This window comes from Pithys albifrons, chromosome 4 (assembly GCF_047495875.1).
Source record: "Pithys albifrons albifrons isolate INPA30051 chromosome 4, PitAlb_v1, whole genome shotgun sequence".
In the NCBI taxonomy this organism is placed as follows: Eukaryota; Metazoa; Chordata; class Aves; order Passeriformes; family Thamnophilidae; genus Pithys; species Pithys albifrons.
The window spans coordinates 62,539,503-62,553,075 of NC_092461.1; the positions used below are offsets into that span (position 1 = coordinate 62,539,503).

A 13,573-nucleotide genomic window follows, 5' to 3' on the forward strand; every position below is an offset into this window, starting at 1 on the left:
TGTTGCCTCCGGTTCCCATACCTCTGTGAACAGACACTTTGGAGACAAGTTAATGGAGTAAGATGTACAGGTTTACTTTATTAGAAGCTTTCATGGACCAAACCCAAGGGGTCTGACCCTCAGACCAGGAAGCTCACAACTTTTATACCCAATATTAATATCAAATCACTATTCTCATTTTCCCTGAGAGCCCACCCGTAAAGTCCTGTTGAACTGCCCCCTATCCATGGGGGGGGCAGTTGGGCCCCTATTCTGATGTTTTGTCTTCTGTTATCTGCAGGTGGCTTTTCACAAACACTGGCCTTGGCTGAGTCTGAGATTAGCACCCAAACTTGTGAGAAAGACAGTTAATATGTGCACTTAGAATTTGAGCAGTTCAGAAGAACTTAAGTGACTTCAAATCCACCAAAATACATTAAATTCTTAGGCGTCAAGAGCAGGGCCCCAAGTAGTACTTATTTGGGAAGACAAATGCCACCACTCCAAATGTTCCCCCCTTCCTCCTTTTTCTCATACTGAGCATGATGTTTGTCGCAGGTTTGGCCTAGCTGTTACCAACCCTGGACTGGCCCCCCTTCCCCCTCCCAGAACTCTTCCAGCAAAGGAAAGGGAAAAAAAACTGAAAAGAAACGAATTCAAAAGAAACCGAACTGAATAAAGAGGAATTGTATTTTCTAACATTCACAACCACACTGTATACACAGTACGTAGGATCCCATCCCCAGGGGAAAGGGAAAAGGGAAAAGGGGACTGGTTAACCAGAAACAGACAAACACAATTAAAAACCTCAAGGAAGGGGAACAAGCATGAAACAGTCTCACCCAGGACAGGAGAACCACCAACAACTGGAGGGATCAGACTCCAGCCCTTCCCACCAGCTCCCCAGCCAAGGCAGGAAACAACAAAACAAAAAACAGCTCCTCCCCTGCTACGTGGAAGACACGTGTGACTTCCTTAGATACAATGGTTACTGAGGAAGCCATGGGTCAAACCATTACAATGTTATAAGGTATGGAATATCCCTTTGGTCAATTGAGGTCACCTGTCCTGGCTGTGTCTCCTCCCAGCCTCCCATGTATGCCCCAACTTCCTTGCCAGTGTGGCAGTATGAAATGCAGAAAAGTCCTTGGCTCAGCAGTAACACGAACATCACTATATTATCAATCCTGTGCTCAGCACAAATACAAAACACAGGGCCGTACCAGCCACTGTGAATAAAGTTAACTCTACCTCAGCCAAAACCAGCACAAATGGGACGCCTGTTTCGTTACTTCTCTGCCCTGGGGGAGCTGGAATCCTTCTGAGGATCATTAAAGGATTCTGGCTTTAAGAACAGTAGTTTGGACAGTCTCCTCCAGGCTCAACAAACCATGTTTCCTCAGCCACTCCTCATACATCTTCCCCTCCAGAGCCTTCACCATGCTCATGGCCCTCCTTTGGACAATCTCTAAGAACTTAATCTGTGGTGCCCAAAAATGCACACAGTACTCAAGGTGAGGCCACACCAGAGCAGAGCAGAGCAGAGCAGAACAGAACAATCCCCTCCTTCAACCAGCTGGTGATGCTGTTCCTGATGCCCCCCAGGACACAGTTGGTCCTCCTGGCTGCCAGGGCACTGCTGACGCATATTCAACAAGCCATCGACCAGGAGGACCCCCAGGTCACTTTCTATAGCACTATTTTCCAGTTTCTCATTCCCTAGTTTATACACACAACCAGGGTTGTCCCATCCCAGGTGCAGAATCTGGCACTTGCCCTTGTTAAAATTTATGTGGTTGGTGATTGTCCTCTAAAGTATCCAGGTCCCTCTGCAGAGCCTCCCTGTCTTCGAGGAAGTCAACAGCTCTGCCCAGTTTAGTGTCATCAGCAGACTCATGTAGTACTCCTTCAAGTCCGTGTCCAAAAAATTAACTCTTTTTGCCCAACCTGTGAGCCAGTTGCTCACCCATCACATAGCACAGTTATTCAGCTGTATGCTGGACATTTTGTCCAGAAGGCTACTATGAGAAACACTATCAAAAGCTTTGCTAAAGTCCAAAAGGATTATATCTCCTGGTTTTGCTAGATTAACTAGGTGGCTTACCCTGTCCTAGAAGGAAATTAGTGAAGATGCTTCAGCTTCTGTGGTGTGGCCAGGAATTTCTCCCTAGGAGATGTTCCTGAGAAGACAGTGCAGCAGAGGTGGGAAAACTTCTATTGCTTGAAAAATGTCTCTCCCATCCAAGTTTCAGGCTATACTTCACTTTATCACTTCACACTAAAACTACTCAAGATGCTAAAGGATTTAAAGACATCCTGACTGAAGTAATTTACTCTGAACCCTGCAAACTATGGGCAAAGTTTCTTTGAGAGATGAGAACAACAGATATTGCTGCCGTTGCTCATATGCCCACTCAGTGGCCTGCCCCAGCAAAAGGAGAAAGATTGCATCTCTGTGACAGGATTGGTTTGCTTCAGAATTTAGACTGACTTCCCAAATTTTATCCTGTGTATGTATTTTTCAGTTAACAATCTATTCTCAATGTATTTGGAATGGGGTGAGAGCAATGGATTGCTTTAGTGAAGTCACAGAGCTAATGGTAACATCATTAAAATTCTGCTGCATGTAAAGATACAACTAGTACTGGAAAAGGCAAGCTGAAGCACTTTAATGTGTTTTCCTTTTTTTTTTTTTTTTGTAGTCCATCAGCATAGTCGGTCAGGTTTCTGCTCCCTGCCTCTCCTATAGCCATAGCAATAAACCATTTCTGCTCTGACCTGACCGAAACTGCAATTCAGGTTATTTCCATGACAGTATCTGGTGCCATTGCTGGAATTCCCATGTCCATGCTGCAGCTGGTTGTCAGTGTAGCTGCTGGGGCACAGGGAGCCCACACGTGGGAAGGTGGGCATCAGGGTCTGCTGTGGTCTTTGGAGGACGAAGGGACTACTTGTAGGTGTAACCTGTGTGTTTGGGCATGTGCAGGAGGCAGACCACTTTAAGCCTGGGATAAGGGAGATGTAAGTTGGGTATGAGAGTGATGATGCAAACTTGTGCCCAAACTGAGAGGAGGATAGGAAAGCTTCGAATGCAATTTTTTGGATCAAGACATCTGAATGAATCCAAGGAGACAACATTTAGGCTACTTAGGCAACTGAATGCTATGCAAGAAAACTGCAAGGATGTCCCTCGTGCTTGTCTTTAATAGCGTTTCCACTTCACTGCAGAAAAGAAATACACTCTAAAGTCCTGCAGCAGGGGAGGGAGACTAATAGACTGCTCTGATTACTTTGTAACAAGACATAAAATCAGAGAAGCAGTCCACAGCACTGGGGCTGTCCACACGGCTGACCAGATTGCAGGGGTGCCTCTGAAGGGCTGCACTTCTGCCTCCCCCACATCTCTCCCCAAGGCTGAGACTTTTTAATGCAATAAATGCCTTTCACCTCTTAGGGGATGTTAAAGCCTCCAAACATTTATCTGCAGTATATTGACAAGAGTGCCTCAAGCCCTTTTTCTCTCCTGGGCTCTGTGTCATCATGCTTCTAGGAAAAGGAAACATTTTGTTTCTGGACATGTCTACAATTAACTAAGGATAAGAATTTTAAAAATTCCTGTTAGTTTTGCCTTCATTTCTCCTGAATCTCCAGTGTGAGTATGTCTCCTCTACAAGTCACAGTCTGTCTTCCTGTACTGTGATACATTGACACAGCCTAGTCAAAAGATTCCAGATTCTCTGGCAACACTTTAATTCTAAATGTAACTCAAACTTTTCTGTGCATTAAGAAATCAAAGGTTTATTTCTGAAAATCAGTTCAGTGCTGGTGCTACTTGTATGCTACTGATGCATCCATAAAGCCATGTTAAACTCTTTCCTAAAGCACTACAACATCAATTCTGTCTTACAAATAACAGAGGTTTGGAACAACACAAAGAAAATTTAATTTAAAAATTTAAATAAAAGACAACAACAACAAAAAATCAGGCTATTTAAGCTATGGAACTAAGCAAGTTTCAGAAAGCTGCATTTCTACCTTCTCCCATAAGACTCCTATGCCTACTAGCTTCCCTGTGGTATTCATAACTTTTGTCTTGCAGAGGTTAGGATAGAGAAGGAGTTTGTAGGAAGGAGAATTAGCCCAATACATGTAATGCAAAGTACATAAATGTTCCTACTCAAATTTTGGGACAGAGATATGCTGGGCTGGCTATGGAAGGGGTCTTGGAAGCAGGGGGATACTGGATCAGTTCTGGGTCTCTCTCGATACTGTTGTGTGCTTATGTTTCCTGTCTTTGTGTTTATGTCCTGAGTGAACAAAAATAAGAGGAGGTTACAAATCAAAGCTTTTGGTAGGTAGTAATTATAGTGCCTGAGGGAGAGTGGGATGAACAGCCTCATTCCCCAGGGGCAGCCAGTGATAAGGTTTGAAAGGATGGCTTCACATCTCGTCAAGTGCAGACAGTGGCTGTGTCTGGAGCCATGGTTTCTCTGTCCGAGGTTGCTTTAAGGGCTTCCTAGTACATCCCTTCTTTGGGATGAAGACAATGTTTTACATAGGATCACATGGAGCTATATTAATAAACTTTTGTAGCACACCACCTATAACCACGGAAACGGCCTTTAAACCTCCAGCTGAGTCTGTGTGCACTTTGGCTCATGCCATGCTGTGCCCCAGGAAGCCATATGCTGCCTTTTTCTGAGAGAGACCCTCGGGTGCAAGTCCCCACACTCTCTGCCACGCATCAGAGCCCATCCTGTTGCTTCCCTCCACACCTGGATGTGCAGTGTCACCCAGGCTGGAAGGAGAGACTCAAGAGCGAGCTCTGCAGTAACCCATCCTGCATGGCATTTTTTCCTGAACTAAAAATTTCTCAGTCTCCCTGCACCAGCAGGGAGGACATCCTGCAACGATTCAGAGCACACCTGCACCCCTGGGATTCTGCAGTCCCTTTCAAGTACATTTTTCATGGCAATTGTGCCATATTGCCACCTGGAAGGCAGGCACGAGGCTAGGGCCAGATGTCTTTCCCTGGTTCCATTCTGGGTAGGTCCTAGCATAGGTCTGGTCATGGAGCCATGAAAACCCCACCAAGAGCCCAGTGTTCTGCTATTCACCTAACAGGCAGACACAAGCTAGAGTGAAAGTACCTCAGCAGTGCCTGTGAAACCCACAGGGACTGAGAGTGTGGTGCTGCTGCTGCATGTCCCAGTCATCGGCGTTTTAGAGGTGATTTTTGCCTTTCCATATCTAATTCCCATACTTGCGAACCTGAGACACTGTGTAGGGTCCTTGGGTCTTGCCTTGCAGGACCGTCGCCTCCGTCTGCAGGTGACCATCCACTGGGAGCATCAGTCCCGCACCGCGACCTCCCGCTTTGGGGAGAGACTGAGGCCACCAGGCTGCACCCGGACACCCGGCCCGGCTAGGATAGGCAGAAGGCACAAGGGACGGCAGGGAAGGTGGGTCCGGAAGGCCAGACTCCCCCTCCCACCTCCTCCCTTCACCACCCCCTCCTACCCCGAGGTGGAGAGGGACGGCCCGGTCTCTCCGTCAGTAGCCGCGGCTCCGCCCCAGGGTAGGGCACCCCCGCCCGCCTCCAGGGACCCTCAGGGCGGCCTCACCCGTCTGCCCCCCGGTTCTCGGGCCGATATAGCCGCAGGGGTCCAGCGGCCGTCGGTCCGCTCGCCCCGACGGCGCCGGGCAGCAGAGGGCAGAGAGCGGCGGACAGAAAGCAGCGTCTCCCGCGACTCCATCCCGTCCCCACCCCGCAGCGGGACCCCGCGCCGGCAGCACCCAGGTGTCTGCCTCTCCGCTTCCCGGCAGCTCACTTCTTTCCTTCTCGGACGGCTCGTCCTGACATGGCTCTGGTACTGGTTGGCGAGTCGGTCCCCGGAGACGGCGGAGACGCGCTCGGGATGAGCCCCAACCTCTCCTCCTACTACCCCTCTTTCCTCCCTCCCGCCCAGTACTTCGAGGCGGCCCCAGACTTCTTTCAGCCCCTGAAACCTCTGGGCGGGTTGGTCCCCTCCTCCCCGCCTCTGCCACCCTTCACCTTCAGCAGGGTCCCCGCTTTCCAGAGTCAGCCACCTCCCCTGCCCGCCGAGCCTTTCCTTAGCTTCTCCTTGCCCCTCTACACCAAGCTGCCGGCCCCCTTCCCTTCCAGCGAGGGCTCGGCCGGCGGGACAGTGGCCCTGAGGTCGCCCTCGCTGCCCTACCCGAGCCCCCCGCACAGAGCTGCCCGCAGTCCCGAGGCCGACGGGCCGGCGGGGCAGAGCTACAGGTACCACTTCACCGAGGAAGAGCTCAACGCGGTGCTGTACGGGGCGCTCCGGAGCAGTCAGCCGACCGGGAGCCTCCATGCCCTCTCAGGCCTCCGGGAGTCTTCCGACAGCTCGGGTAAGGGGGTCTTCGACAGCGGCAGGAGGGGCACAAGGTGGCACCAGGCGGCATGTCACTTCTTTCAGCCGGGTATGCGGGGGGATTCGGGGACAGGCCCCAAAGAGGTGCAGGCTATCCCGCCGCAGCCAGGCTCGAGGGACACAGCCGGGGGCACGTTAGACTTCCATTCCCCGTGGTGTTCTTAAGTTATTAGCCCACATCTTGAAAAAGCCGAGCAGTAATTCGGGCTGCGGCCTCTGTCGGGGACGCAGAACTCGCTCCTGTAGGGCCGATGCTGGACTAAAGAGGAGATCTCTCTTGTGCAGGCGCTGCGGACTCCTCGGCCCCGCTGGTCGACCGGGACTCGCTGCAGCTACCCGAAGGTAGGGCCCGGGACCGCCCGCGCTCCACGTTGCTCCCCCCCGCGCCGCACTCAGCCCCCTGTCCCCTGCAGGGCTCTCGGTGCTGCGGGTGGCCTATGGGGACGTTTCTCAGCTCGGAGTCTTCTGCACGGACCCTATCCCCAAAGGAGTCCGCTTCGGCCCTTTCCAAGGCAAAGTGGTCAACACCAGCGAGATCAAGACTTACGACGACAACTCGCTGATGTGGGAGGTAGCAGAGGCACCGCTGGGCTCACGCCGCACCCCCAACGCGGGGTTGGGGCGAGGCTTTCGTCCACCCCTCTCCCGTAGCCTGCAAGACGGGCTCGAACCAGTGTGGGTGTTGGGACTGGTGAGAGTGGGACGTGTACGGGAAGGGTCAGTCAAACCTAATCCTCTTCTCTCTGCTCTGCAGATCTTTGAATACGATCGCTTGAGCCACTTCATAGATGGGAAGGGCGCCGCTGGCAACTGGATGTCCCTGGTGAACTGTGCCAGGTTCCCTGAGGAGCAGAATTTGACGGCTATCCAATGCCAGGGAGAAATCTTCTACGAGACCTGCAAAGAAATCTTCCCTAAGCAGGAACTGCTGGTGTGGTACGGCGATTGCTACGTGCAGTTCCTGGGCATCCCTATCAGCTTAAAGGCCACGTCGGAAGGAAAGAAGCCTCCGCAGCACATCGAAGGTGAGCCTGCCAGCGACCCCGCGAGGGACAATGCCCCTTATTCCCACGGACGTGTACCTGGTCGGGGTTAGATTCGCACGAAGGGAGGTAAAAAACCATCACCTTTTTTCTAGCTGCGTTTTATTTTAAAACCTTCTCAGACCGTGCGGTGAGCCGTTGGTGGGGTGACCGGCCCTGCCGTACGGGTGCTCAAGGTGGCGGTGGCCCCGCAGCCCCGGTCCCCAGGCTCTGCATGCCCTCCAAGCAGCCGACCCTCGGCCGCCCCTTGCTGCAGCCTCCAGCACCTGGTAGCACCAGCTTTCCTTCGGCGCCGGGGAGCCCGAGGCTTGCACCGAGGGCTGCTGGCGGCGCAGAGCAAGGGACGCCCCTTTCTGCCCCGGTAGGTCGGTCCGAGTTCGCGCTTCCTCGGGTAGTTAAAAGTGTTGGTCTGGCAATTGTAAAACATCTGGTGGTCCTGGGCTGAGCTTGCCTCGGCCCCACAGCGCCTTTGTTCAGGTGTCCCGTTCTAGGGAGAAGACGGGCCTTTCGGGGTCATTTCTTTTTTTGGTCCTTTTTCATCTTATGACTGTACACCCGACTTCGTGATATTTTTTCATGTGATTAACGCTCTCAGTAAATGAGGCAGGCTGAAGTCTTTCCGATCCCGCAATGCCGATATTGCTTGAAAAAGAAATGGCAAATGTACTTACTCCCGGACGGTGGGGCACGATACTTCTGCTTGTAATTTACTGAAAGTATGACGTTCTTAAAAGCAAAACTTAGGGTGAAAACAGATTTGTGCCAATGCGGGAAGATCTGGTGTGGGGATGTGACGGCCGGGTGCAGCAGAAAGGGAGAGAAGCAAATTGGCATGGAAATTTGACATGGAAAAATTTGTACCTGTTGTCTGAAAGTGATTAATTCAGACAGATGCTAAACTGTTCATTTTATCTTAAAACTTAAGCTAAAGTTACTTTTTCCAAAGACAGAAAAGAATATGTAAACGTCTGATTATTTTCTGGTGTTCTCAGGGGGTGAGAATGGTTTGAAATACAAAAGAAAACAAAATAAACGCATTGTTTTGTTTGATAGTTAATCGAAAACGATAAAACAGGCGTGAAAATTCTTTTGGTTTTGGGATGGGAGGTAAAATTTACGGACAATGCTTGATAAGAAATAACGTGCAAAGGTTCCGTGTGGGGAAACGCTTTTATGTGGGACTCTGCATTGGTTTTTCACATGTTCTCTCACTGCTTAAGGAGATTCAGGGATGAAATCCTACCTTTGCTGAAGACAGGAGCTAAAATCTATATTTTTTTCGAAGCTGCGGGCTCTGTTTTTTTCCCCACCGTTAGAAAGGAGCGGTGCGAGCGCTTAGGATATCCGATATGTAATTTGTTAATGATACTGCCGGCATCCGTTTACCGTTATCGCCCTCCCGGAGACTTAAAATTCCCGTTGGGTCCCAGCTCTAACAAGGTTGCAGATTTGAACAGTCCCTTTTGTCGTGGTGTAATGGAGAGGTGGCACTTTCCCTTCTGCTGTACAGAAGCCGGGGAGAGCTTCAAGTGTGAGCGCTGCGGCAAGGTTTTTGCCTACAAGTACTACCGGGACAAACACCTCAAGTATACTCGCTGCGTGGACCAAGGGGACCGCAAATTTCCTTGTCACCTTTGTGACCGATCCTTTGAAAAAAGAGATAGGCTGAGGATCCATATTCTCCACGTTCACGAAAAGCACAGACCTCACAAGGTGAGCCTGCTCCCGGGTGTCTTCTCAGTCACTGGCCCTTCTGGGGGAACTGATTAAGAAGTTTTTCTTTGTCCCAGGTAAGATGCTGATGAGATTCCCCCTCCTCCAGTTTCTCTGGCAGTTCCCTGGTGGGACTGCTCTGCCTGTGTAGGGAGAGCTTGTCTTGTGAAGCAAATTTTAGTTGAAGACATTTAATGGATTTACATGGGGAAAATAAACCCCACAGTCTCAGTGATAGTTTAAAAGGAAACAAAATTTTTCCTGGGCTTTTTGGATGTTTTCGTATGTGTTTTCCTCCTTTTCTTACAAAATCTAATGCTTACTTGTGTTTAAAGGTGCATTTGTATCTGTTTCTGTTGGACCAAAAAAGAATCAAAAGGTTTACATTCAAGGTGGAGCATATTTTCAATTGATGAAAGCAAATCTTTGAGATACTTATCTCCACGAAACACTTTGCTCTAGCATTGGTTTTCTTTAGGAGCATTGAGAGTGGAAAATCAGACAAATTCAAGTGCTTGAGATGGTACAGTTAAATAAGTCCTCAAAATTCTCCAAATACCTGTTTTATAGATCATCCTACAACAATGTGGTTTATTTTTCCCCCCCCTTTCCCCCCTTTCCCCCCCTTTACCTCCCTTCCCCCTCCCCCCTTTCCCCCCCTTTTTTCTCCCCTTTCCCCCCCTTTTTTCTCCCCTTTCCCCCCCTTTTTTCTCCCCTTTCCCCCCTTTTTTCTCCCCTTCCCCCCCTTTTTTCTCCCCTTTCCCCCCCTTTTTTCTCCCCTTTCCCCCCCTTTTTTCTCCCTTTCCCCCCCTTTTTTCTCCCCTTCCCCCCCTTTTTTCTCCCCTTTCCCCCCCTTTTTTCTCCCCTTTCCCCCCCTTTTTTCTCCCCTTTCCCCCCCTTTTTTCTCCCCTTTCCCCCCCTTTTTTCTCCCCTTTCCCCCCCTTTTTTCTCCCCTTTCCCCCCTTTTTTCTCCCCTTTCCCCCCCTTTTTTCCCCCCTTTCGCCCCCTTTTTTCTCCCCTTTCCCCCCCTTTTTTCCCCCCTTTCCCCCCATTTTTTCCCCCCCTTCCCCCTCTTTTTCCCCCCTTCCCCCCCTTTTTTTCCTCCCTCTTCCCCCCCCTTTTTCCCCCTTTTTCTTTCCGCTTTGAAACAATGATTATTGTAAGAGATCAACCTAACATCTGCTTTAATTAATTTTTCACAAGCTTATCTTTTAGGGAAAAAATTAAGATATTACAGGAATGTTCAGATTTTCATTACTGAAACTCAGTGTTGTCTGTTCGTGTTCTGAAGAATAGTAATTTTTTATTGAAACAATTTTAACAACATAAAAGCATTGACATTTTGCATGATTTTCCTTTTATATATATATATAATCTGTTCTTAAAACCACACTAAAATCTTGGCTATTTCAAATTGTTACTGCTTATAACTACTACCGTGTTTATATATACATGAACACATAAATGTATGTGTGTATGGAAATGTATGTAAGAGAGTACATGCACACATGATCCACATACCTAATTTTTCTATTTAACTATGCTGTTGTATACTTTATTTTAACATTAGCCCCCTTTTTTCCCCCCAGTGCTCTGTGTGTGGGAAGAGCTTTTCTCAGTCCTCCAGCCTGAACAAACACATGAGGGTTCACTCTGGGGAGCGCCCCTACAAATGTGTCTACTGCAACAAGGTAAGGCAAAGCCCTGTTCATCCATCCTCCATCTGTCCTCTGCTGTGCTTTGTTTCTTTTCTGTTTTCTTTCAAGAAAATGCTTTGTATTTAAGTTGGTTGGTAACCAGATAAGTGTATTCATTCTGGGCAGTTAAAATGAGAGGGCTGGATGAGACTGAAGAAACAGGGTCTGGTCTCCATCTGACACGGAATTTGTGCTTCATCCCAGCTCAGTGATCCTGCTGCAGAAATAAAGTCTGGGAGAACTTGAGAGAATTTCAAATACCATCCAAAGCACACAGCTAGATCTAATATTCCACTTTTTCATCAGATAGGTAGTTTTTGGTACTAGCGACACTGCTTCTAGATTGCTGTAAAGATATGTGATGTATAAGCTGAACCCTCCTAAGGATTTGTACATGCTTACCTTGAAATAACAGGGCTGTTGGGGTGCAACTGGGGATGGAGGTTTCACTTGCACAAGAACACAAACAGAGCCATAAAGCACTGATAAAAAATGTGCTCGGCAGTTACTGCCCATCACAGCTGGGATGATTCATTTGAGGTCTCCCTGTCAGAGTGGTGGCAGTTCTCTCAGCAGACAGAGGGTGGATATACAGGTTACTATTAGATGAATATTGGTAGAGTACTATAGAACACTCCAGGTATGTACTATGGTACGCTTCAGGTGCTATGGAGTGTCCATGCAATGCAAAAGCACCGTCAGTGTGTAGTAAGCTGCTCCTGATTTTGGAGAGAAAAGTTTTCTTTATGACTGACTGGACTAACAGAAAGCTGAAGTGTCCAGAAGTAAAGAAGCTCAGAAGCTGCTCTTTTAGGTATTGTAATTTTTTGTCTCCCAGAGATCGTGAGTACTCCTAGGCAGAGTTTAGGATGAAGGGTCATCCTTAGTCTTCTGATCACAGAAGGAGAAGTCAGAGCTCTACAGGTTGCTCTGTAGAGAGATCTCTAGGGACCCTTGACAAGGTCTCAGTTAGTTCTCCTCTAGGACAATGTGTTATGATTGTTAGGATCATCTGACAATGAACAAAGAGTATAACTGTTAAGGAAAATTGAAATCAGCAGTGGAATCCTTGATTCCTCCATCTGTCTCCAGTACTGATGTGGATTGGATCAGATTAAACTATTAGTCCAGGATGCAGCTATCCTGGGACATAGCTGTAATTTCCGAGGCTGGAAAACCAGGGGCAGTTTTAAAGAATCCTCACCTGTTTCTTCTATGCAATCGTGATTCCCTTTTTCCTCTTCTACCTCTTACAGTGACTTTGCTTTCCCAGCCTTTTGCTGGGAAAGCAAAGTGGTCACTATTTTAGCAACATTGTGGGATTAAAGGAATAGTGTTGGGTTAACATCACCATTCTGTCCTTCAAACACATTTTGACTCCCTTGATATATTCCTCCAGGGTCTTATGTGTATTCCTATTTGCTGTGGAAACTTGGTACAGAGGTTTTATTGTGTGTGGTCTGCAAATAGTAAAGGGCCTGAAAGTGTGTCTCTTGGGAAAAGGAAAAATGAAGAAAACATGGGCAACTTTGCAACATTCTTGATCAAGTTTTAGTTAAAGGGTTTTACCCCTAAATGGAGGAGGAGTGGGAAAGGGCACACTTTGCTACTCAAGTGTGTATGTGGTGGTGGGGAAACAAGGTGGAATATCTGACTGAAGAAGAGTATGATGGAGCAGGGAAAATGAACCCACAAAAGATGTATGGTAGACTGCATGGATGAATTTTAGCAGCTGAATCTCAAGCCAGTGAAAGCATTTAACTTTGAAAATGAAAACCAAAAGGAAAGCCTGCATTATGTTTCCCAAACACTAAGGAGCTGCAAAGCTAATTAGAACAGTATTGACTTCTTACCTTTGACATGTAGAAGATATTTACTGATGTCTCTGGTTAGAAATCTTTCTCTGAGCTTCATCTATCTCTATGGACTCAGCCACATCTATGTAGCAATAGCTCTAGGCTTCTGATTTCTCATTGCTGTGGGCTTCCAGGTTTTTTTCCAGTTATCTGAGGATGTGAGCTATTTCAGGACTTAATTTTCAGGGTACAGTGTTTCTGGTGGGGTCTGGGTTAGCTGAAAGTGAGGATTGCATATGTGAAAACAAATTACTTGCAATTAAATCTCCTTTCTGATCCCTGCCCCTTCAGGCATTCACAGCATCCAGCATCCTGCGCACTCATATCCGCCAGCACTCAGGGGAGAAGCCCTTCAAGTGCAAGCACTGTGGCAAAGCCTTTGCCTCACATGCAGCCCACGACAGCCACGTGCGGCGCACACACAGCAAGGAGAAGGGCTGCACGTGCTCAGTGTGCAGTCAGCACTTCCCCGAGCAGGAGGATTACAACTTCCATATGAAGATTCACACTGCTCATTAGTCAGGAATGCTGTGGATACATCCTGGACCAGCTCACGTGTGTATCAGTCTGTATGTATCTGTTTGTGTGTGGTTGTGTGCATACCGCAGGAGGTGACATTCACCCGTGACTCTTGCAGTGGGTCCAGTCTCTGGACCCAAGACCTATGACTGAGTGCAAGGAACAGAAGTTTCTTGGGTACACCCCAATGCCATACTGGGGTGAAGTGGAACATTCATTACTCAACCTTTCTTTTCCTCCCCTCCCCTCCCCTTCCCTAATATCCATAGGCTGGAATTTTACCTGCCAAAAACCTTTTGTGCACAAAGTTCACTGCGAGGAGTGTTTCTGTGTCTCTCTATCGG

The 13,573-nt window shown here is 48.4% G+C and overlaps 1 protein-coding gene across 1 annotated transcript; it reads left to right on the forward strand.

The window, feature by feature from the left end:
* The first annotated feature begins 5,897 nt into the window (after nucleotides 1–5,897).
* Nucleotides 5,898–13,229, forward strand: PRDM14 (PR/SET domain 14). The gene is made up of 7 exons (XM_071554257.1): nucleotides 5,898–6,378; nucleotides 6,687–6,743; nucleotides 6,815–6,972; nucleotides 7,156–7,426; nucleotides 8,955–9,157; nucleotides 10,747–10,848; nucleotides 13,002–13,229. Exons 1-7 carry the CDS (start codon nucleotides 5,898–5,900, stop codon nucleotides 13,227–13,229), a joined length of 1,500 nt encoding a protein of 499 aa, XP_071410358.1.
* Nucleotides 13,230–13,573: the final 344 nt, after the last annotated feature.

Excerpts from the sequence above, each read along its gene's own strand:
- PRDM14 (XM_071554257.1), top strand. The coding sequence starts at position 5,898 with ATGAGCCCCAACCTCTCCTCCTACTACCCCTCTTTCCTCCCTCCCGCC. Across the intron at positions 6,379-6,686 it reads GGAGTCTTCCGACAGCTCGG|GCGCTGCGGACTCCTCGGCC; the intron begins GTAAGGGGGTCT and ends TCTCTTGTGCAG. Across the intron at positions 10,849-13,001 it reads AATGTGTCTACTGCAACAAG|GCATTCACAGCATCCAGCAT; the intron begins GTAAGGCAAAGC and ends CTGCCCCTTCAG.